The sequence below is a fragment of the Bos taurus genome, chromosome 12, assembly GCF_002263795.3.
Source record: "Bos taurus isolate L1 Dominette 01449 registration number 42190680 breed Hereford chromosome 12, ARS-UCD2.0, whole genome shotgun sequence".
NCBI classification, from domain to species: Eukaryota; Metazoa; Chordata; class Mammalia; order Artiodactyla; family Bovidae; genus Bos; species Bos taurus.
The window spans coordinates 47,481,400-47,506,324 of NC_037339.1; the positions used below are offsets into that span (position 1 = coordinate 47,481,400).

General features: G+C 39.1%; 1 protein-coding gene across 5 annotated transcripts in view; it reads left to right on the forward strand.

Moving 5' to 3' along the window:
• Window positions 1-24,257, forward strand: part of BORA (BORA aurora kinase A activator) — a 29,457-nt gene extending 5,200 nt beyond the window's left edge. For 3 of the 5 annotated variants that reach the window (XM_005213837.5, XM_005213839.5, XM_059892030.1), the window contains exons 4-13: window positions 1,829-1,874; window positions 5,424-5,505; window positions 11,818-11,883; window positions 12,633-12,689; window positions 13,103-13,329; window positions 13,879-13,935; window positions 14,240-14,372; window positions 16,619-17,229; window positions 21,497-21,628; window positions 22,873-23,190. In XM_005213837.5, coding sequence (XP_005213894.2) covers window positions 1,829-1,874; window positions 5,424-5,505; window positions 11,818-11,883; window positions 12,633-12,689; window positions 13,103-13,329; window positions 13,879-13,935; window positions 14,240-14,372; window positions 16,619-17,229; window positions 21,497-21,628; window positions 22,873-22,938 — 1,477 coding nt within the window. In that variant the 3' untranslated portion in view covers window positions 22,939-23,190. Of the gene's footprint in view, window positions 1-1,828; window positions 1,875-5,423; window positions 5,506-11,817; window positions 11,884-12,632; window positions 12,690-13,102; window positions 13,330-13,878; window positions 13,936-14,239; window positions 14,373-16,618; window positions 17,230-21,496; window positions 21,629-22,872 lie in introns of all 5 variants that reach the window. The other 2 variants (XM_005213838.5, NM_001205779.2) reach the window with 2 other exon arrangements.
• The last annotated feature ends 668 nt before the right edge of the window (window positions 24,258-24,925 follow it).

Here is a 24,925-nt window from a genome sequence, read left to right on the forward strand (position 1 = left end):
CATGCTACATATGAGAACTGCAGTTCTCTAAAAATGAGAACTGCAAGGTATCCTGGTATAAACAAATGAGTCTGTCCATATTGGAGGTGAACAGTCCCGAAATTCCTTCCCTGCCTCACCGGCCAAGGGTCCGTTCAGGGCACACCAATCATACTGAACAGTGTATGTGTTATGCTGGTGTTCTGTGGTGTACTGGTTCAGACACCCTGCCCTGTATGACTTCTCAGACCCTTCCGTCATCTAACTCTACAAAATTTGACCAAACTGATTTTCACTGCTTCTAGCCATCACCTGCATACCCCAGGTTGTTGAAGTCCTCTGATGAAGCAGCAATAGGTTTCTGAATTCAGTATTGCTAGATCAGAGCTTACTAATATTATACACTGTTTTTATGCACTGAGATCTTGATGATGTCCATGATAAGAGGAAGAGCACTGAGTTACAAGTCTCATAATGGCTGTTCAAATGGAGATATGTGGATTCTAACTGTAGTCTATTTTCTCACTATTCCTTTCTATTCCTTTATTTATAAATCCACTTGATTTTAATTTTTAATACATGTACATCGGGGGCAGGAGGAGAAGGGGACGACAGAGGATGAGATGGCTAGATGGCATCACCGACTCGATGGACATGAGTTTGATTAAACTCCGGGAGTTGGTGGTGGACAGGGAGTCCTGGCATGCTGCAATTCATGGGGTCGCAAAGAGTCGGACACGACTGAGCGACTGAACTGAACATTATTATAAGCTTTGTTAAGGTACAAATTAGATTAAAAATATTTGGAGAGAAAAAGGTGTCTTATGGAGTTATTCATGGTAGCACATACTCTCTCTGGGAAAAAGATTAGGGAAGTGGTCCTTCAAGGCTAACTACTGAGTCCTTGGCAAGTATATGCCTTGTCCTTGAGACCTGACAATATTAAATCTTATAAGTAATAAATTTGTGGTGCTGTAATTGCATATTCTATCAAAGTGGGAAAAAAATTCATTTGGACAAAGTTTTATATTTCAAATTTTATAGTGTTGATATTTAATTTCAGAATTAATAATTTTGCCAATTTATTTAGAACTGTAAGGATGATAGTCTTTTTTTCATTTATGTCAAGAGTAAGAATTGATTCCAAAATTACAACTATGATAAGCTTGCTGTAATAGAAGAAAAGGAATCTGGACAGTTTTTAGATTTCTGTGGAATGACATACTTCTTAAATTGTGATTAAAGAGCTCAGTTTATTCAAAGTGCTTTATTTCTATTGTTAATAGTAATTTAAAAATTGTATCCATGTAAGCCTTTTACTCGGAGAAGGCGATGGCACCCCACTCCAGTACTCTTGCCTGGGAAATCCCATGGACGGAGGAGCCTGGTAGGCTGCAGTCCATGGGGTTGCAAAGAGTCAGACACACTGAGCGACTTCCCTTTGACTTTTCACTTGCATGCATTGGAGAAGGAAATGGCAACCCACTCCAGTGTTCTTGCCTGGAGAATCCCAGGGACGGGGGAGCCTGGTGGGCTGCCGTCCATGGGGTCTCACAGAGTTGGACACAACTGACATGACTTAGCAGCAGCAGCAAGCCTTTTACTAGAAAATATTCCATTCAAACTGTGAATGGAAAAGGTGGGGCAGGTAAGCCTAATAGCACAAGGCTGACTCTCCAAATACTGTCATTTACAAAAGTGATAAGATCCCAATTTTTCTTTTAAAATGAGCTTAACATTTGCCAGTTTCTAACGTGGAAGAAAACTATTTCTTTGAAAGATTATTATTTTAAATGTTCAGTCTGCTGAAGTAATGGTATGGTTATTTTTCTTTTTTATCTCTGCATAGAATAGATAAAGATGTGGAAGACAAAAGACAAAAAGCCATTGAAGAGGTAACTTGAAACTATTACTGATGGTGAAGCCAGTTAAGCATCCATTCTGCATGCACAGCACCTCTAAGAGAGGAAGACTTCCTTCACATCTTTCCTGTCTCAACTTCCCCAAGTCTGTCCGTTCCCAGTATCCCTCGGAGCTCCCCTAAGACTGGTGTTTTTGAGCTGATCCAGCGCCTTTCATTGTAATAATGGGTTTTATGCTTTTCTTCCCCAAGACTGAGTTCTTTTCTGGTCACAATTCATCTCTTCCTTCTCAGGACCTGACATAGTTTTCTTCTTGTGCCTTTGATCAACATGAACCATTGTTTCAAGTTGGAGTAGAGAAAGCTGGATTTTTTCAAGCCTTGAAAATCTAGCCTTGGCCTCAGGAATAGTTTTATCTTTTGTTCTTGTTAATTCTTTGAATTTTTAAGACATTGAGTATATTTCATGAAATACAGTATACTGCTAAATAGAAAAAGTATATCACAAAGATAAGGTTTTTTTTTTAATATTAAGCTAATAAACTAAGCGTCTCACTTTTTGCTTTCCTTTTTTGCTAAAATCCTTTACAGTGTAAAGGTTGTCTGTCTTGGTTATTTTTCAGAAAGTCTTCAGGCCGTGGCAGCCTTGTCCTTCCTCTTTCCCTTACTAGTCTTCCTCTGCCCTCTTCTATTCGTTAGCTATGCTTGATTCTTCTGCACCCCAAAAGACTTGAGCTATGGCATGTTCAGAGATTCAGTGAGCCCCCACATTTCAGATATAGCCTGTTTCTTAGGAAACAGTTTCCTAAGCTTTACTCCTGCTAAATATTATCTACTTGTTAATCTATCTAATAACTTCAACATTTTCATTCTAATCCAGTCACCTGATTCCTCCCCAGTTGAATATTCTCAGACTCTTTCCCATTTCCCAACATTTTGGAAAGTATGCTTCCTCTTTCAAATTCTCAACTTAATTTTAAAGGGAAATTTCAGAAAAAAACTTAAGAAAATTAATTCAGAGTGAAGACTATGGCTAATGTAGCAGAAGTTAATGTATCAGTAGCAAATTAAATTCATGTTTATATATGTGAAATACAGTAAATACATGCACATACTAAAAACAGAAAAATCCAAACTGCAAAGGAAAAAACATAAAATGAAAACAAAGATCCTCTCATTCCCTGCCTTAATCCTTGAAATTAATTGCCATTAACATTTCTTAAGTATACTCTCAGATTCATTTTGTGTATGTAATAGCTCATGTCCTTTAAATATTTGCACATAAATAGGATCATCATTGGAGAAGGCAATGGCACCCCACTCCAGTACTCTTGCCTGGAAAATCCCACGGATGGAGGAGCCTGGTAGGCTTCAGTCCATGGGGTCGCTAAAGAGTCAGACACAAATGAGCGACTTCACTTTCACTTTTCACTTTCATGCATTGGAGAAGGAAATGGCAACCCACTCCAGTGTTCTTGCCTGGAGAATCCCAGGGACAGGGGAGCCTGGTGGGGCTCTATAGGGTCGCATCTATAGGGTCGCATAGAGTCAGACACGACTGAAGTGACTCAGCAGGATCATCATTCTGATATAGGGTCGCATAGAGTCAGACACGACTGAAGTGACTTAGCAGGATCATCATTCTGATACTCTTTTGCCTCTTTTTTCTAGTTAATAATCTCTTAGATTTTATTTTTGATTATCAGCACATAGTGATTTTTAGTAAATAGCATAGTATTCCATTGTATGAATGTATCATAATCAAATCCAGCCCCTGTTGACAGATGTGTAGGTTGTGTTCAGTGTTTTTCTGCAGTGAACACACTTGTACATATATCTTTATGGACTTGCTAAATCAGAGGGTTTGTGTTTTCAATTTTGGTATATTTTGCCATATTGCCTTCCCTAAAGGTTGTACCGATTTGTTCTCCTGGCCATGTTACGATACTGCCTATATTCTCGTTATCTGCAATACTGGCTGTCAGCAAACTGCTTAAATAATGCTATTCTTACTACTTTAAAATTTTTATCTTGTTATTGGATTTCCATCTTTTTCATTTTGAGTGAACTTATGCTTCGCTTCATGAGTTTGTGAGTCTTTTATATTCCTTTTTTTTCTGGGAACTGTCTGTATCTCTGCTCCCCAGCTCCATTTTTTTTAACGTCTTTTATGTATTCATAGGTAGTTTAGTCAGGAAATTAGTTTTTTGTCATAAGTATTGCAAAATATAAAGAAAATGTTTTGTGTTACTTTCAAAACAGAGATGGGAGGGCAAAATACTGTATTAGAGCGTTGGTATAAATGTCTTTCCTCTTTCATTCCTATATAAAGTGAATTAAGCCTAATACAGTAATACAGCTTTTATCCAAATGCTCTGTCTCCACTTGTTAGAGTACACTGACCAGTGGTGTGCTGATAAATATATAACAACTGGCCCTCTGACTGTGGGGGAAGTATGAGTGTTAGTAATCTGCTGTCCATAACACAAATACTCCAGCCATGGCCAGCTTCAATTTAGTGATTATGACATCGCTGAATGGGAAAAGAAATGTATGTGGTACACCATTATATGCAGGCGTTCTACCACACAAATACAAAAGACAGTAAGTCCCCTACATTCGAACCTTCAAGTTGCTAACCAGAACCTGTGCCATCAACGTCAGGCATGAGTGAAATTGCAGCTTGCCCTCCGTCTCCTGTTGCTGACGATCCTTCAGCTCTACCCTCTCCCACCTCCTCCCCCTCCTCCAGTCAGTAACTCTTCTTGTCTTTTCACTTATGCCAGCTGTTGTACTATTGTACTTTCCAAGGTACTATACTGTAAGATTCAAAGTGTTTTCTTAATTTTTTTATTTGCTTTTTCTGTGTTATTTGTGTGAAAAGTATTATAAATCTATGACAACACAATACTATATAGATGACTGTGTTAGTTGGGTACCTAGGCTAACTTTGTTGGACTTACGAACAAATTGGACCTGCGAACTTGCTCTTGAAACAGAACTCATTCATATGTAGGGGACTCTCTGTAAATAACCTCAGGAGCATAGATATTGTTACATGTAGTAAAATAATTACCAAGCGATGATTTGGGTTTTTATTTTTTAATATAATTTATTTGTTTACATAATTTTAATGTTGGCTTTGTTTGACAACTGATCCACAGGATTCCTGAAAATTTAATAATCAGATTTTGAGACTCAGGACAAGGTAGCTCCAGCACACCTCCTCTTGGTTTACACATATACGTCTGTCTTCCTTTATTCCTTCCCTCTTCATCCTCCCTTTCGTCAACCTCATCCTTCCCTCCAAAAAAACTGGGGGAGAAATGAAAGATATTTTCTTTGTGAATAATACCCTTAGCTTAATTTGCAAATTTCAAATGTAAGGGGTTGATTTGAAGCTTTAAACCTTCTCTTTATATATACTTTAAATTTCGCCCATTTCACTTTGCTCACTTGGGCTTTAAGTATTAAATTTTAAAATATAACTATAAAGTCAGTGTGTAGCATGTTTGATGGTTATTTAGCACAACTACCTTTTCCTATTTCATATGCCTAATTGAAGGACTTTTAATTCTCCTAGTTTTTCACTAAGGATGTCATCGTACCCTCTCCTTGGACTGATCATGAAGGGAAACAGCTTTCAGAGTATCATTCCAGTAAATGTGAGTGTATTAAAAATTGTATGAATAAAACTCATAAAAACAGAAAGCAGTGATTGTAAAACAACATATGTAGTGAAGTATCAGTTTATCTGCTTTGGGAGGAAGCTTGCTATAAAATTAAATTTCTGGGATACCAGGTTTAACTATTTAAAAGTAAGGATTCAAAACTTGACTAAAATTTACAAAGTTCTTTTTTTTTAGCCATTCTTTTCTGAATTTAATTTTTTCTTCATGATCATTGTGAATATCAAGTTATAATGATGGTTATAGAGACCCATAGACACAGAAATAGTATTGGATATAGATCTGAGTTGTTAATGATTTTTGCAGTGATTTTGAAGGTTAGTTTTTTTAATGAAATCCTTAAATTGCTTTGTTTTTTGCTAGTTTGCTGGTTTCTTATAGTAGTAGAGGAGGAATGGGCATTTATATGACCTCTGGGGTAGTGTCCTACGGCCAATTATCTGCAAAGTTAATAAGGAAACTGAAGGTCAAGCCAACAATCTTTCAAATGTTTTTCTACCTCCAGGAAATGGTTACTTACTGTCCTGAGTTGTGAGCAGTGTTCAAATATTACTTCTATATACACATCTCTCATTGGAATTGCTACTCTTCAGAATAACACACATTAATAGGACATAGTATAAGAGGGAATATTAGTCCTGTTCTTTATCAAAACACAACAGTTTTTTGTGTTTTGGAAAGATGGAAAGATGGGTCGATCACTTTTCATGTGCCCAGTGTTCAGTGCTTTCAGTATTCTTGCAACAGCTTGTATGAAATAGGTGCTGTTATTGACCTCATTTTATAAGTGAGAAAAACTAGTTTTTGAAAGGTTAGAGCACCTGTCCAGGGTTACAGAAATAAGGTGTCAGAACCTGGCTTTAAAGTGAAGCATTTCTTAGTTCAGATTCTGTACTCAGTTCAGATTCGTTACAAAGTAAAGGTGGTGTGCAATAGCCAGTGGACCTGGGTTGTAGCCCTTCTGTATTATAAGCCGGAAGGAGTGATCTTGATCAACTTTCTCAGTGCCTTTGGCCTCAGTTTTTTATTTCTAAAATCAAGGAGTTAAACAAGATGGTTATATGTTAACATCCCTCCCAGCTCAGAAATTCTGTATCCAAGGTAACATCTTCATAGATACTAGGTTCCCTGCCCCCAATTTTTTAATGTTGGATTTTTGAACAGGTGAATCAACCTTCTTACGTGATCTTATTTTTAAACATTTTATACTTAAAGTATCCTGTTTTAAAGTGATGTGAATCAGGAAGATGCTAGAAATACCACACATAGCCTCTTTGGTATAGTCACCAAGCCCATGATGACAGAGTGTTGTGGCTGATCAGGGGAGCTGTGCTGTCCAATATGGTGTTGGAAGACAGTTCAGTTCTCTGTGGGTCTCTCATTTCTATACGTCTCATGAAGGGTGGCACGGACAGGTTTTGTTCCAAACTATCTTTTCAAGGATGTTTGTATTGTGAACATCCTTGGAGAATAGAGAGAGAGCATCCTTCTGGAGCAGAAGGTAGGTTTGTGTTGATGTCTGATATAATAGTGTGGTACTGTTTCCCTCTGGAGCAAGTTGGGTTGCAGCTTATAAGAATGGGATTTCCTAAGCTCAGGGTTCCTTGGTTGGGAACACAGACCGTCTGTGTGTGCTGTATCTGCCAGGGCTGTTTCGTACCACTTCTTTAGGATTGATGGTCAAAGAGAACTGATGTGAACATGAAGCTCATGCTGCCTGCTATGCTGAGAATAATGAAGTCCTCCGTCTTTGACCCGAAGCCTTATGACTTCAGCCAGTGTCCATGGAACGCTGACATGCTAACTTGTCAGACCCTTCATAGTTCTTGACATATAGTAGCTATTAGCCACATGTGGCTATTTAAATTTGAATAAACTAAAATTTGAATTTCGGTTTCCTGGTCATACATTCACATTTCAGGTGCCCAGTAGCCTCACCAAGTGGCGACCGTGTTGGCCCCAGATACAGAACTTTTCCATCATCACAGAAAAACCTCTCCTGGAAAATGTGACCTTAGAATAGAGGATGGCAACCTCTATCTGTAAAGGACCAATTATTAAATATTCTATGCTTTGCAGACCATACTGTTGCTGCTGCAACCACTCAGTTCTACTGTACCATGAAAGCAACACTGATGATACATAATGAATGAGTGTGGAGGTGTTCCAGTAAAACTTTATTTACAAAAAAAGGCAACAACACAGATTTGGCCCATGGGCAATCATTTGCTGACCCTTTCTCTAGAGTAATACTGTCTGAGTTTGAGCTGTGCTGTATAGCAGTAAAGTTTAGCAGCTGTGTGACTTTATGTGAGTTACTTAGCTGTTCTGTGCCTCACTCTCCTTACCTATGAAATGATGGTTGTTGGGAAGATTAAATGAGATGATACCTCCAAGACCGCATACTTAGCATGTGGTAAGTGCTCAGTATTGTTTACCTAAAGAGTAATAAAGGAAATTGTGAGTCACGGGGGAAAATGATTTTGTTTGTACATGTGGACTTTATGCTGTCAACTTTTACTATTCCAATATGTATGTAGCAGGGTGCTTTCAATGAGTGTACTTGTTTTATTTATGGACTTAAATGAGAATTTCTTAGAAAAGTATACACAGGCTGAGAATTTCTGAGCTAAAGACAGTGTGTTTATCTGACTTGATTGTGCAGAGCTAGAGTGCTCTCCAGAATGACCACACACCCTGCATGCCCACCCGCAGTGTTTAGGATTCCCGTGTCTCTACATCCCTGCCAACACTTGGCTTTCAGATTTGTGCCATTCTAATGCGTTGGGGCTTCCCTGGTGGCTCAGTGGTAGTGAATCCACCTGCCAGTGCATGAGACCCAGGAGATGTGTTTGATCCCTGGGTTGCTGGAGAAGGAAATGGCAACCCACTCCAGGATTCTTGCCTGAAAATCGCATGGGCAGAGGAGCTTGGCAGGCTACAGTCTATGGTGTAACGGAAGAGACGTGACTTAACAACAACAGTGGTTTGTTTGACATTCTAAATGATTGTTTTAATTTTCATTTCTCATATGCTCACAGCTTTTTTATTTCCTTTTGTAAAATCCCTATTTATAAATCATCCTTATTGGAGTTGTCTTTTTCTCTTTTCCTTTTAATTGCTAAGGTACTTTGTGTAGTTACATTAGAAGTTCCATTAGTTCTAAACATTTCACATGTCATCTCCTGTCACATGTGTTACTTTTGTTTTGATGTCCTTGGTTGTGTGGGAATTCTTATTTTGTTGTAATCAAATCCATGTATGTTTCCTCATTTGATTGTGGTCTTAAAGTTATGGAGTCCTTTTAGAGGAAACAACTGAGGAGACAACTGCTATTCAGTTGAACAGTGTTGGGATAATGCCAGAGTCGGGGAATTGGGAAGAACAGTTAGGAAAGAGTTTTAGAAATACCTACAGGTAAGAAAGAGAGCCTGTTTGTTTTTTATGTTACTCAAATAATGTTTGGTTGGAGGAAAACTGCTAGGTTTTATTTACACCATTAAGATGTTTGGTGAAAAAGTATGAAAGTGTTAGTCACTCAGTCATGTCGAACTCTTCTCTGAGAGCTGTGGATGGTAGCCTGCCAAGCTCCTCTGTCCATGGGATTTTCTAGGCAAGAATACTGGAGTAGGTAGCCATTCCCTTCTCCAGGAGACCTTCCCACTCCAAGGACTGAACCTGGGTCTTCCGCATTACAGGCAGTTTCTTTACCCTCTGAGCTACCAGGGAAGCTCCTTACGGTGTTTGAACTCCAGCCTAAAGACCAAAAACCCTAATGTTATAGGGGTTTTGCAGCAAAGCACCTTTATTACTTTTGCCTTATAGAAGGTCACACTGCCTACAGCAAAGAAGGCATTTGAATCTAGAATTTTATTTATTTTATCTTTCACCATTCTGATAGTAGACCTTTAATGAGAGACTTTAAATTATCCACCCACTCACTCATTCACCCATTTATTTACTACCTGGTGATTTTTCAATTTAAGAAGCTTAATACTAGTCATTACCTTTATATTTTTTAAAAAATTATGTGCACCATATCTTTGACTCCTGTCTTGAGGGGAGGAAAAAAACTGAGTGCAGTTTTACTTATCAAATTGCAGTTTCTGTCAAAATGGCCTAGCATTTTAATTCCAATAATTTATACCCATTAAGAAATATTTATTTATGGCAGCTCTGGGTCTTTGTTGCTGTGCGTGGACTTTCTCTGGTTGCAGGAAGCAGGGGTTATTCTCTAGTTGCTGTGTGAGGGCCTCTCATTGTGGTGGCTTCTCTAAGCACAGGCTCTAGGGCTTCAGGCTCAAGTAGTTGTGGTGCACAGGCTTAGTTGCCCCACAGTTTGTGGAAACATCCCTGGACCAGAAACTGAACTGATATTCCCTCCCTTGGCAAGCAGATTCTTAACCACTGGCTCACCAGGGATATCCTGTCCATACCTATTTTGAAAAAGCATCTAGCCGCCGAGGATCTGCTGAGGACATTGACATTAGCTAACGTGTCCCCAACCTTTTAAGGTTGACATAGAGACCAACCCTGCTCCCCTTAAAAAGGATCTTTTGATGCCTCCTTAATTGCTATGGTAATCCTTGAGTTTTAGCCTTGTGGGGTTTCCCTGGTGGGTCAAATGGTAAAGAATCTGCCTGCAGCGCAGGAGACCTAGGTTCAGTCCCTGGGTTGGGAAGATGCCCTAGAGAGTGGAATGGCAAACAACTCTAGTATTCGTATCCTCAGTTCAGTTCAGTCGCTCAGTCATGTCCCACTCTTTGCAACCCCATGACCTGCAGCACGCCAGGCCTCCCTGTCCATCACCAACTCCCGGAGTCCACCCAAATCCATGTCCATTGAATCAGTGATGCCATCCAACCATCTCATTCTATGTCGTCCCCTTCTCCTCCTCCCCCAAATCTTTCCCAGCATCAGGGTCTTTTCAAATGAGTCAGCTCTTTGCATCAGGTGGCCAAAGTATTGGAATTTCAGTTTCAACATCAGTCCTTCCAATGAATACCCAGAACTGATCTCTAGGATGGACTGGTTGGATCTCCTTGCAGTCCAAGGGACTCTCAAGAGTCTTCTCCAACACCACAGTTCAAAAGCATCAATTCTTTGGCGCTTAGCTTTCTGCACAGTCCAACTCTCACATCCATACATGACCACTGGAAAAACCATAGCCTTGATTAGACAGACCTTTGTTGACAAAGTAATGTCTGCTTTTTAATATGCTGTCTAGGTTGGTCATAACTTGCCTTCCAAGGAGTAAGCGTCTTTTAATTTCATGGCTGCAGTCACCATCTGCAGTGATTTTGGAGCCCAGAAAAATAAAGTCTGACACTGTTTCCACTGTTTCCCCATCTATTTCCCATGAAGTGATGGGACCAGATGCCATGATCATCGTTTTCTGAATGTTGAGCTTTAAGCCAACTTTTTCACTCTCCTCTTTCACTTTCATCAAGAGGCTTTTTAGTTCTTCACTTTCTGCCATAAGGGTGGGTGCCATATGCATATCTGAGGTTATTGATATTTCTCCTGGCAATCTTGATTCCAGCTTGTGCTTCTTCCAACCCAGCATTTCTCATGATGTACTCTGCATATAAGTTAAATAAGTAGGGTGGCAATATACATCCTTGATGTACTCCTTTTCCTATTTGGAACCAGTCTGTTGTTCCATGTCTAGTTCTAACTGTTGCTTCCTGACCTGCATACAGGTTTCTTAAGAGGCAGGTCAGGTGGTCTGGTATTCCCATCTCTTTCAGAATTTTCCACAGTTTATTGTGATCCACATAGTCAAAGGCTTTGGCACAGTCAATAAAGCAGAAATAGATGTTTTTCTGGAACTCTCTTGCTTTTTTGATGATCCAGTGGATGTTGGCAATTTGACCTCTGGTTCCTCTGCCTTTTCTAAAACCAGCTTGAACATTGGAAGTTCACGGTTCACATATTGCTGAAGCCTGGCTTGGAGAATTTTGAGCATTACTTTGCTACCATGTGAGATGAGTGCAATTGTGCGGTAGTTTGAGCATTCTTTGGCATTGCCTTTCTTTGGGATTGGAATGAAAACTGACCTTTTCCAGTCCTACTGCTCCAGTCTTACGTTCTTATCCTAGTGCTCCCCCAAGTTGAAAATAAATAAATTTAACAGAAGCTTGTCAAATTTTATATTTACATATGCAGGCATTTATTTTTTTAAATGTAAAATAAAAGCTTCCACACTTAATTTTTTTTTTCTGGAAAAAGTAACCCTAAAGTAAATGAATAGGAAATTTAAGATTTTTCACTTAGAATGTTTTATAGGTATCAACACAAATAATGAATCTCCAGTTGGAAGAAAGCTGACCATCCATTCTGAGAAAAGCAATGGTGAGTGTGAATATAAACTGGAAAAGAAATATGTTCTATACTAATGCAACATTTAATATTAAATTCAGTTCATGGGATAACATTTCACTCTGGAATTGAAATTGTTTGCTTTTTATAAGTGAGCTTTATGAAAACTGACCTTGTGAAAGTGAAGTCGCTCAGTTGTGTCCGACTCTTTGCGACCCCATGGACTGTAGCCTATCAGGCTCCTCTGTCCATGGGATTTTCCAGGCAAGAGTGCTGGAGTGGATTGCCATTTCCTTCTCCAGGGGATCTTCCCAACTCAGGAATTGAACCCGGGTCTCCCGCATTGCAGGCAGGCGCTTTTCCGTCTGAGCCACCAGCGAATATTAATAGATCCATCTGGCCATGTTTGAGGAACGACAGTAGTGTGTTATGTTGTGCTGCAAAGCCTGTGGATTGATTTTTGGTTTTGGAAGGCATTCTTTTGAAACTTTGTTAGTATTGGGAAATCTGTCCCCAGATTTAAGCCGGCTGCTTTTTTTGATTCATGTGCCAACAGCACAACCAGGAGTTAACTTTTAGCATTTATGGGTTCACATCAGCGTTAGAAAGTGAGGGAACCTGTCTATGGGAAGATGGTATGGAATGGGATGCATAAAGGAAATGACCAAGTTTGGCTGGAGCATCATGGGGAGACAGTTGATTGGGAAGCCCGTACTGAGCTGCATGTTAGGTGCTTGTGTTGATTTAACCATGTTTGTATTTATTTGTCTGCTTGCTTCCAGCTGCTTGCCAGACATTGCTGTCTCTTCCTGTGGATTTTAATTTAGAGAAGATATTAGGTAAGTATTGTATTTGTTTAAACCTTTAATAACTTAAATAAAAGATTTTGTTTTAATGCTTTTTTGTAAATGGGGATCTGTGGCAATACCTCTTTTTAAAGAGGTGGGGAAGCCATCCTGGAATTTCTAATTTTTCTTTAATAAGGCCTGAATTAGCCTTTTTGTCATAATGAACTTAACTATAGACATAAACTATTCACAGACACATCTTATTGATACTACCCATACTAATAAGGAAACACTGAAAAAAGGATTTCAAACAGCATCTATGCAGTTAAACTTTTTCCCTCTTTTTGGAAAACAAATTCAAACATAATACAAACTGTTTAAAAAAAAAAAAATCAGACAAGTAAAATATAACTGCTCTTTCGAATGACTAGCTCTGCCTTTTATTCCGTTAATATTAAATGTAGGTGACTATTTTAGAGCTGATGAATTTGCAGATCAGTCTCCTGGAAACCTCAGTTCTTCATCCCTCAGAAGAAAGCTCTTTTTAGATGGCAACGGAAGTATCTCTGACTCCTTACCTCCAGCTTCTCCCAGAAGTCCTCGTAGTGGTGCCCAGACGTCACTTGAGGTTTTTTATTCAATAGAGTTATCTCCTGTGCAGTGTAGGAGCCCTGTGCAGACCCCGAGTTCGGTAAGAAGTGGATTAACAGTGGCTGGTTGGCTGGCTGTAGGCATCTTGGACCTAGAAGTTCCTGTTGCTCTCAAGAGGAGTGATTCGTTGTCTGTTGGGTTTTCTATTTCATGTGGGTTAGCCCAGTTCACATTTTGTCATTAGGTATAGGAATGGTTTTGGTCACTCTCCAACTGTGTATTTAGAGGTAAATGAGTCTCAAGAAATTTCAGCGTAAGATATTTACTGAATTATGGGAGATTTTCAGCATAACACAACTAGATTGGTAGTAGTGGAGTAACTTAATTTTTTTCATAAACTGCTACTTAGTATAATGGTTTGTGTAAATATGGTATATTTTTATTTTGTCTGTCTAGTATATTCTGTTTCAAAATTTTGGAACAGTCTTCTTAACTATCCTCACAAGATGCCTTGCCTTTTGGTGTCTTTTTTTTTTTTTTTTAAACCTTTTTTCTTCTAATAAGTATAGGTAACTTACATTGTTGTGTTAGTTTCAAGTGTACAGCAAAGCGATTCAGTTATACATATGTATGTATCTATTTTTTTCAGATTCTTTTCCCACGTAAGTTATTACGAAATATCGAGTATAGTTCCCTGTGCTATACAGTAGGTCCTTGTTGCTTAACTATTTTATATATAGTAGTGTGTGTGTGTTCATCCCAGACTCCTTGTTTATCCCTCCCTGCCTTCCCCTTTGGTCACCATAAGCTTATTTTCTGTGCCGATGGGTCTGCCTTTTGGTGTCTTGCCTTTTGCCACAAAGCAAAGGTGGCATCTTGCTCTCTGATGACTAACCAGAATTATACAACTCAGCTTATAAATGTGTTTTGAAAATAAAGACAAGTAGCACTTGGTGTAACAGAGCTAAGGAGGAGAACCCTGTAATTTTGTTTATTTAATTTTATCACAGGGGCAGTTTTCTTCTAGCCCTATTCAGGATAGTGCAAAAAGATACAGTTTGGGAAGCATCACCAATCCTTCACCAATTTCTTCACCCACTTTCTCACCAGTTGCATTTCAAATAGGAAAGACACCACTCTCAGGTATGTCTTGTAATAAAATGCCCAATTAAAATTTTTATATTATCAGTATTTATTATTACAGAGGCTTTTTTTAGCTTGTTCTAACTATAGAGTTCCAAATGACTACTAACCCTTTTGAAATTTAGAAACCTGGGGTGTTTTTTTTTTTTTTTTTTTTAAACAAAAGGAACAGTTTATTTTCAAAGACTGAAATTCTCAGCAAGGTTTTGCTCTCATGTCAGATACACGTAATTAGACTAGCACTATTTATATCAAATATCTTACAAGCAGAATCAAAGAAAGATGGCAGTTGTAGAGATAAGTTGGTTTTGGAGTGCCCTCCACTGTGTAATCAGACTTTGGTAATCAGATATGTGGGCTTCTCAGGTGGTAAAGAACCATCTGTCAATCCAGGAGACATAAGAGATTGAAGGACAGAGGAAGGAGCCTGACGAGCTACAGTCCATAGGGTCGCAAAGAGCTGGACACAAGTGACTTGGCACACACACACAATCAGATATTTATATTTTGTAAAACTGTATTTGTTTGCATAAGGTTTTTAGGTGATATCGTATGGCGGGATTTACATATTTCTCTTTACACCATATCAGTTTCTTTTAAAAAAAATTACAGCACTTGTTGAAAATCATTCCCAATTTACAAAAATCTATTCATGGTAAATACAGTTAGAAAACTGAAAACTATTTTTGTTGGTCTTCCCCTTATATGTGTTCATGTATATATGTGTATATATATCTCCATTCATGTGTGAACACACACACACATAGTTCTATATCCTGCTTTTTTCACAAAGCATTTTATTATAAGTATTCATAAGTCATCCAGGTCATTTATTATTGTCTGAAACCATGATTTTGAATCACTGTATGATATTCCATTTCACGGATGTACCTTTGTCTTTAATCATAGGTAAACATTTAGATTATTTCTAATTTTTCCTTGTATATACATTGTATTGTATATATTTATTTCTTTAGGTTAAAATCTCAGAAGTAGAATTATTTGGTGAGAGGGATGACTATTTTTAAGCTCTTGAGGAATTTTGTCAAATTTTCTTCCTAAGAAGTTGCACCAGTTGAAATTGTCATCAGTGGTGTGTGAGGAAGTTATTTCCCCCCATCTAGCAACACTGATCTTCCCAGTGTTCTTTTTGATGTTTTTTACTGTTTGATTCTTTATGATGTTTGTTGATTCAGTGCATTACAAAAAGGTCTCTTAATGCTTTAATTTCTGCATCTTTAATTTATTACAATGTAGAATTCTTTCCAAATATTTGTTGGTCATTTGTTTGGGAAGGTGAAGGAATTATGAGTTCAGACATCAGAATTTTTGTTCAACAAATGGCCACTCATTGCTTTAATTTCCCTACTCTTTATTATTTGTGTGGCCAAACACTTCATGAGTTCATTTACCATTGGGAGGATTGTTTATGTGCTTTGCCCATTTTTAAAACTTTTGTTTTTATTAAGCTAATGAAGTGTTGTAAAAAACTATTAACTTTTAAGGCATTTTTATAGTTTCATTTACCATCGTTAAGCTCTTATTTTTGCAGACCTTGTTGCGCAATCTTTTGTTTGCCTTTTAATGTTGCTTACAGTGTCCACCTGGGGCTTCCCAGGTGGCACTAGTGGTAAAGAACCCGTCTGCCAATGCGGGAGACATAAGAGACACAAGTTCAATCCCTGGGTTGGGAAGATCCCCTGGAGGAGGGCATGGCAACCCACTCCAGTATTCTTGCCTGGAGAATCCCCATGGACAGAGGAGCCTGGCGGGCTACCGTCCATAGAGTTGCACAGAGTCGACACGACTGAAGTGACTTAGCACTCAAGCAACTTAGCACGCAAGCATGGGTAGTATTTTACCTAAAGACAAACAGATTATTACATATTTCATTTACCAGGTTATTTTGCAGCTGTCAGCTGGTTTGTTCTATATCTTGGATTTGAACAGCATTGCTGTAACAATATGTTTGTGAGGAAATGATTTTCAGGGAATAAAATATTTTGTTTAACTACAAAAGGGAAAGCGCCAGAGTTTGAAGAGCCTCGCCCTGCCTAGGGATACACATTTGTTTGTGATGTTATTTTTGACACCAAGATTTCACTTTAGGAAACACCACCACTGTTAGAGACATGCGGTTTTGCTGTCGTGGACTGTGATGATGACCATTTAGTAATGGCTTTTCCGTTTCACATGAGGTGACTTTTCCTTCCCCATCTATTTTTTTTCCCCTCCCTATCTTTTAGAACAAAGAAAGTTTGCTTTTCATTCTCCTGATGCTTCATCTGGAACCAATTGTAATGGGATTACCAATCCATATATCAGAAGTCCTTACATAGATGGCTGCTCACCAATTAAAAATTGGTCTCCTATGAGACTGGAGATGTGCAGAGGAGGTGCCCAGTATCGGACCTCACTGATTCGAGTTCCTTTCACTCTTGAGGCTCGTAGCGAAGAAGAAGAAGACCAGGCAGCTGTTCCTTCCACAGACGCCTCAGCCCCAGTCACGGGCATGGCTGGAGTCCACCTGCCGCAGTTGGGCAGTGACACGTCTCCGTGCGGCGCGCACTTGGTGGTGACCGCCATGTCTATTACCCAGAGCCAGTCCGGAGCTTCTGAGAAAGAACTGGAACTGCTGCAGGATGTGGAGAGTGAGAAGAAGAATAACACTGTGGACATGGTCGATCCCATCGAGATAGCCGATGAGACCACCTGGATTAAGGAGCCAGTTCATAATGGGAATTTACCCGCGGCAGATTCTGTGAGCGGGATGGCTTTCAGTATTGAAAACTCTCACATGTGCTTGTCACCTCTCGCAGAAAGCAGTGTCCTTCCCTGTGAAAGCAGTAACATTCAGGTAAGGCGTTTGAATGTTCTGGAGTCCTTTCCTTGCTTCCTTGGTGTTCTCTAGCCTTTTCTTCCTAAGATTATAGTAAGAAAGAAAATGGGTTTGGGACCTAGCCTTCCCGTGATTAAGACTCCTGGCTTCCACTGTAGGTGGGGTGGGTTTGATCCCTGGCCAGCAGCTAAGACTGGACATGTCCTGGGTCATGGCCAAAAAAAGAGAGAAAGACAGAGAGAGAAAGAAATAGGCTAAATGTGAAACCTATAGCATTATATATTGTTTTCTTGAATCAGCACTAGATGATATCAAGAGGGTTGTCTTCTTTGGCCTGGTGATGCATATTTAATAATCATATTCACTGATAATTCTATGGAGTAGGAAAAAAGAGCAGATAACTGCTAGAGTCTGGCAACTTCTCAGGGTTCACCTTTCTTTCCTGTGGAGCTAGTTCCAAAGGAATTCAGTTTGTGGTATAGCTTTGTATTCTAAAAATACAATAGTTTCGGTTTTTCTTTTATATGATTTAGGGAGAAGACATAGTTGAGAATAATTTTATGTATTTTTTTTTTGTACTTTTAAAAAATGTGATTTATAACTGCCATTTTTCATTTAATCATACATTTCCTATTTTGTAGTATCAAATATCAGGAAGGCATGATTCATTTGACAAATGCGGTTCACAGCGAGCAGCTTCCTTTCAGAAAGACATTTGTTTCATTAATTGTCATATTCTTTGAGTTGGGAGTTTTGAAAGAACTTTAAAATAGTCAGAAAGGCAATTCTACCTCCAATTTCATAGTAACAATGTCTAACACTTACGTAGCTGTTAAAATATACCAGGCATTATTTCAAGTACTTTACATATGTTACTTTGTTTAACCTTCTTAATAATCCTATGAAATAGATGTACCCTTGTCCCCATTTTACAGATGAGGAAACTGAGGGTCAGAGAGGATCAGTAAATTGCCTTTGTAGTTAGTAAGTGGTCAAGCCAGGATTCCAATCTTGGCAGTCTGGCTTTAGAGTCCACATTCTTTAAGTTAATACTGATCCATAGTAATAGTTAATACTTACACAGTCTTCCACTGTGCCAGACACTCTGCCAGCCTCTTTATACCAATGTATCTAATCCTCACAACTCTATAATGCTATAGTGCTATCAGTTTTGACATGATAAAGTTTAAATCCCATGGAGAGATTTTTAAATGACTCCAAATTACATATACTGCTTTGCTTATATTTTATGCCTATATTGTCTATCCTAACTGCTAGGATCGTTGCTCAGAAAAATACACTAGAATCACCTTTACATATTCCAACTTCTGAATTTGGTTCCTAAATAAAGAAGCACATCAGGTCAAACTTAGTCTTAAAAGTATCGTTAACTTTTTTGCTCTCTTTTTTTCTTCCTTTCTTTCAGAACTCTTATAGAAGCACTAGAAAATACTTTCATAGGCATACAAATTAATCATCCAGTCCAACCACCCATTGGGAGCCTGTCTTACTGCTAAATTGCCATCCACTGTCTCCCTGAGTACGTGCAGGGATGTCCCAGCCTGTCTTAGAGGACTGCTCTCCCCTTTACAAGTCTCCTTCCTTAGAAGCTAGAACATAGTTCTTTCTGTCTGTGGTATCTACCAGTCAGTCTCAGCTTTACCTTTTGGGCTTTATCTGTTACCAGAAAATTTTGTAGATTAGAAATATTTTCATACATTCTTTACTTCCAACCACAGAGGCAGCTCCTGATATTCAAAAATGGCCACGTTTCTCAGGGCCTTTTGACTTGCTTTGTTGTGACAGGTTGGCCTCCAGGCATGGAACACAGCTGTGTTCTTGGAGTATCCCTTCATCCTGAGAACTTCCTCAACCTCTCCCATGTTCCTGTGCCCCGTTCTCTTTCCAGGCTTGCTTTTCACTTGACTGCAACACATTTTCTAGTAGCTTTCTGAGGAAAAGTCCATTTTTCAAGATACTGCACTTCTGCTGGATTTATCTTTATTCTGTCACATTTGAGAATTTGGAAATAATTGCCCTTCAGACTTTGACGGCGTTGTTTCGTTGATTCTGTTCTCAGTGTTGCTGGTGAAAGACCTGAAACCATTTGAGTGCTTCACCGTTTTGCACTGGTCTCATTTTACCCCTTTCTGGAGTTAAAGGGTCCTGAAATTGCAGTGATTCTTTGGTGTGGGTTCCTTTTCATCATTTGTACTGGGCACTCAGTTCCTTGTGATCTGTAAACTCTTGCCCTTCACTTCTTGGATCTTTTCTTGAATATTATCTTCGTTTTTCACTCTTCCCTTTAGAAGTTCTTTTGATTCTCTAATTTAAACAAATCTTTTCACTGTTTTTTGTTTTTAACTCCCTTTTGTTCTAATTTTGTGGAAATTTGCTCAACTTTATATAATAACCCTCTATTTTTATTTCTGCATCTTGATTTCTAAGCTTTGTTTTTCTTATTGTTGCTTGTTTTGGCCTTGGCATTAATGCAGAAGTCTTGTGGCTGGCAAAGCATTGCGTGGTCTGGCCTTGGCTTTACTCTCCTGCTTTGTTTTGTTTCCCTTCCTTCTCTGTTTCAGTCACATTGGCTTTCCAGAGTTCGAAATACCGTGTTGCCTCCCCTGAGGCCTGTGGGGAGTGGTGAAGTGACCTGTGTCGTCTGTTGGCACACAGTAGGCACTGACATTAGTAGAGGCTTAGATGGGAGCTGGTGGGGGGCAAGGGAGGGGGTCAGCCACCATGTCACCTTTTGGGCTCCTATGAATCCTTTCCTTCCTAGAGAGTGGGGCAGACACCCTGTGTACCATCCTCCCTACATCACAAGGGTTTTGTTCAGATGGCATGTGAGTCCCAGGAGTGAACATGCATCCATCCCTGAAAACTGAAGACATTTTTCTTATGATAGAATGGACTTACTAGGCTATTCTGATGTTGGTGATTGGGGCAAATGTAGTTTTCCCTTAGCTGATTATAGTTGGCGTATCAGGGGGTTAAGTGCAAGATGACTGCCTTGTGGGTTGTGTTGTTAGGCGTTCAGCACTGTGCAGTTAAGTGCAGTGTGTGCAGTGAATGGACAGAGGCAGGGGGGCCTCAACTCTTCCTGACCTCATCCCAACACTATGAAAGTTATCCTTCCCGAGCCTCAGTCTCCTCATCTGTGCAGTTAATAGGGTGTTGCAAGGAGAAAATGAGAATGATATTACACTGAGTACCATATGGGGCCTGGCACTTTTTTGTTGCTGCTGCTGCTAAGTTGCTTCAGTCGTGTCCGACTCTGTGTGACCCCCTAGATGGCAGCCCACCAGGCTCCCCCGTCCCTGGGATTCTCCAGGCAAGAACACTGGAGTGGGTTGCCATTTCCTTCTCCAATGCATGAAAGTGAAAAGTGAAAGTGAAGTCGCTCAGTCGTGTCCGACTCTTAGCGACCCCATGGACTGCAGCCCACCAGGCTCCTCCGTCCATGGAATTTCCAGGCAAGAGTACTGGAGTGAGGTGCCACTGGCACTTTTTTAGGCCCCCACAAAATAAATATTTATCCTATTTGTACCAAAATTGAAGTTTGCTAGAGTCCTTTTTTTCTTTTGCTCTTTTGGGCTGTAACAGTGTGTTGTTGAATGCTACAATTTTAATTAAAATGAAAAGTTGAGCTAACATCTAGAGCTATTATATATACATGGTATTATTATGAAGGTAAGATTTTTTATTTCAACAAGAGTATAGGACATCTAAAAAATGTGTGTTGTTTTGAATCCTCTTAAAGGTACCATGCCTTTTAGGTAAATTTTATTTAGAGATGCAAGTAACCCTTTAGAGAGACAAGCTTAGTAAATAAATTGCAAGAAGTTGACTGTAATTTTTATTTTCATCCACCGGGTGTGAGCACAAAGTAACAGAAAAATATGTTCTTGGTGCCTTGTTCACTGATTTTAAAGAAAATTACAAGATGTATTTTATTAGAAGGAATTGTAGTAACTACTTTGAAGAACAAACAGTTCTATGTAGAACTACCTTTTATGTTTATATATTGCTTTTAAAATTCAATATAATCAATATTAAATATTACTTGTAGTGTTCAGTTGTGAATGATATAAAGTGATTTAATGTTTTTAAATGGTCTTTATATTTACTTATATAAGCCATATCTAATTATATATATAACATTTTATATAAATATTCTAAAATAAATTTAAACATAAAAGTTTCTGAAAATAACTTTTGTGGTTAAGTGAATTAGTTTGCGGTGTTATCTGTGGTGGTTTTTCTCTCTTCTCATTCCTGGCAGATGGATAGTGGCTATAATACACAGAATTGTGGAAGCAATATTATGGATACCGTTGGAGCAGAAAGTTACTGCAAAGAAAGTGATGCACAAACCTTGGAAGTCGAGAACAAATCTCGAGTTTTTAATACAAAGGTATGGAAAAAACAGAGCAAGTTTGAAATGGTTGTAGTTTGTAAGTATTTTACTAAATGTGACTATTGTCAGCCTGTTTCTTTTCCCGATTTTGTTTAAAACTCCACTATCATCTTTATGCCTCATCCTGTCTTCATTTAACAGCAGGAGAAAGTGCTTCAGACCACTTTGTTTTCCTAAGTCTTCTGCTATGAGGAAGCATAAGAAGAGAGAGGTTGGGGTTGGCGGGGTCGGGGAGCTAATGTTACTTTGGAGCTGGGGCTGAAATTAGTTCCTTTAAGCTACAGGGCAACAGGAGGAGAGGGGGTCGAATAGGAGGGAGGCGGACCTTTTTGCCTAATATTGTCTCAAAGCTACACATAGAGAGTTTTGATTATTAGAGAGGGAAATAGTACAATTGAGAGATTCCACATCAACTAAGAACAGGCAAAGGAAAGGACTCTTAAAACCCGAGCCTTCAGAGGTAAGATATATGTATCTAAAAAGCTGAGTATTTATACAGAAGTACACTGTTGACAGAGACATTCACTGAACCTCGAGAGGACAGTTATGACTATATACAGGAGACCCTCCATATATCTGCCAGTTCCACATCCATTAACGCAGCCAACCTCAGATCAAAAATATTCGAGGGAAAAAAACTCCAGAGAGTTCCAAAAGCAAAACTTGAATTTGCTGTGTGCCAACTATTTACATGGAACTTTTATTTTATTTGCCACTATTTACATAGTATTTATACTGTATTAGGTATTTTAAGTAGATTAGAGAGGATTTAAAATATATGAGAGGATGTTTATATGTAAATATCAGTGCTGTGCCCTTTCATGTAAGGAACTTGACTATCCACAGATTGCAGTATCCTTGGGGGGTCCTAGAACCAATTCCCTATCAATACTGGGGACAACTTATTCATATTTGAAGAATTCCATTATAACTTTAGGCACTAATCAGGAGAATCTGATTTTTATATGCCAATTTAACATGCAGGCTACACTATTTTACCTTTCCTCCATTTTATCATGAGGTGTGGGATACTAGTTGTCCATTTAAGAGCAAGCAAGCATTAAGATACAGGCAGTACTTTCATGATACAGAACATTGATTTGTAACAAAATATGTTTTCACTATCCCTCTAGAGTGCATAAGGAAATATTTGCATCTAGGTTTTAAAGACAGTTCACGTAATAATTGTATCCTTGAATGGTCCTTTTTAAACTGAAAATAAGGTTTTTCTTTTTTCACAGCAAGACCACTCAATGCAAAGGTGTTGGATGAAAACTTCAAACTTGCCTCAATGCAGCAGTCCTTAGGATACCTCTCTCAGAACCAAAGACTATCACTGGACAGCTCCTCATATTTTTTATGCATGGGATCAATAATGTGATCATGATTGGGGAAAAAACTGCTTCAACTAACATGCTGAGCTTTTTTCTTTCCCTCCTGAATGTGAAAAATCAAGGGCTTAATTCAGTGACACAGAAACAACAGAAAAGCTCCTGGAACTTTCAACAAGTTACTTCAGTACAGGTTCATTTTATTATCAATAAATATTTTTATATTGACATTGAGTGATGTGTTTAATAAAAACTTGAGTGACAACTTTGCTTCAGTCCTGCAGGGTCAATGAACTGCTTCTTAGCCTCACTGACAGTACTGATTTAGCATTAGTCTGGGAAGGTGTGGAACTGTGAAGGTGCTATGTTGTATTTTACATAAAAGTATGTGAATATACAGATGAATTCAAATTTGTAACTTTTGTGAAAGGAATAAATCTGATTAAGAAGAGAACTTACAAACTTCGTATTCAGGTTCAGAGTAAATATTCTTTACCTTTGGAGAATGTATACCCAGATTTTACAAATCACCTCTTAAAAAATGTCTCATTTAAGGAATAATAATTCACGTGTAGCCCTAGGAAATAAAGACACCCTCTCATCGTGTCACATCCTCCCTTCCTTCTGTGCACCTTGTAAACTTCCTGCCAGCCTGCAAGGCTTATTTCTTGCTGTGTACCTGCCTTATCCTCCCCTCAGGACCCTAACTATTAAAGCCATCAGCCACCAGTTCCACGGCCGATTAGTGCGTTAGGAAGTCGAGTCCTCAGTCACAGGCTTTAACGTGTGTGGCTCAGTCCTGTCCGACTCTTTGCAACCACATGGACTGCAGCCTGCCAGGCTCCCGTCAATGTGATTTCCCAGGCACGAATACTGAAGTGGGCTGCCATTCCCTTCTCCAGGGGGTCATGGAAACTTCAAACAATCGTACATAAGAGGAATTCTAGATCCCAGGAGTAGGACTTCCTTGGTTGTGCTTTTTTAATAGCACAAGGCGGGAAAAAATGTAGCTGTGATTATAACTTGAATTCAAGTCCCTCCTCTGTCACTTATTACCCGAAATAGGCCATAAACCTCTATCAACCTCTCACCTGTTTGTTACATGGGGATAATAGTCTTTATCCAACAGGGCCTTTTAAATGAAATATTTATGTTGCTTACCATAAGAAATGGCATTTGAAGCATCTTAGATTATCAAGGAAAAGGCTTCAAGGGTGAAAATAAGGTTTCTGGTCATTTTGAGCTACTCAATAGGGACTAGAGCCTGAATTAGGACTTCCTTATAAAAGAGGCACAAGAGAAGAAATCTGGAAAGAGATACATGAGGTCAGTGTAGCCTTGTTTTAACCTGAAACCTTTTTCCTCAACCGTAGGGAGACCACGGCCCATGAGCAAAGAATCTTTAAATGGTGGGGAGAGGTGCCACGTGGAAATCAATTTTGTTAAACACATGAAAATTATGAAATTCAAATTTCCCCATGTGTAAATAAGGTTGGAAAGTAGCCATGCTCATCTGTTTACATAAACAGAAAGCAGTCCATGGCTGCTTTCTCTCTGCAAGAGCAGAAGGGTGGAGTGACACAAAGCACCTGGCTGGTGGAGGCTGACACGACTGGCCTTTGTGGACAAGGCTTGCTGACTGGCGCTCTAGGCTTAGTTCACTCATGGCTTTTCCTCTGACTGAAACAAGTTCTGCCGCACTATATGGATGTTTTCCTCAGTCCCAGGAAATGGGAACAATCATTTTATCAACTTATTGACCAGAGATCCATCTTTTGTTACCTGGAATGTTTCGATATTCACTTACATAGCATATTGCTGGCCACAGGCGGTCGTTTCTGCAGAAATCCCTGGGTCAGTAACGTATTTACAATTACTGAGTGCCTGGATGACTGTACATCTTGTAATTGCTCTCACTTGCTACACCTGCCGGTGTGTGTGCTAGTCTCACTCAATGCCCTCC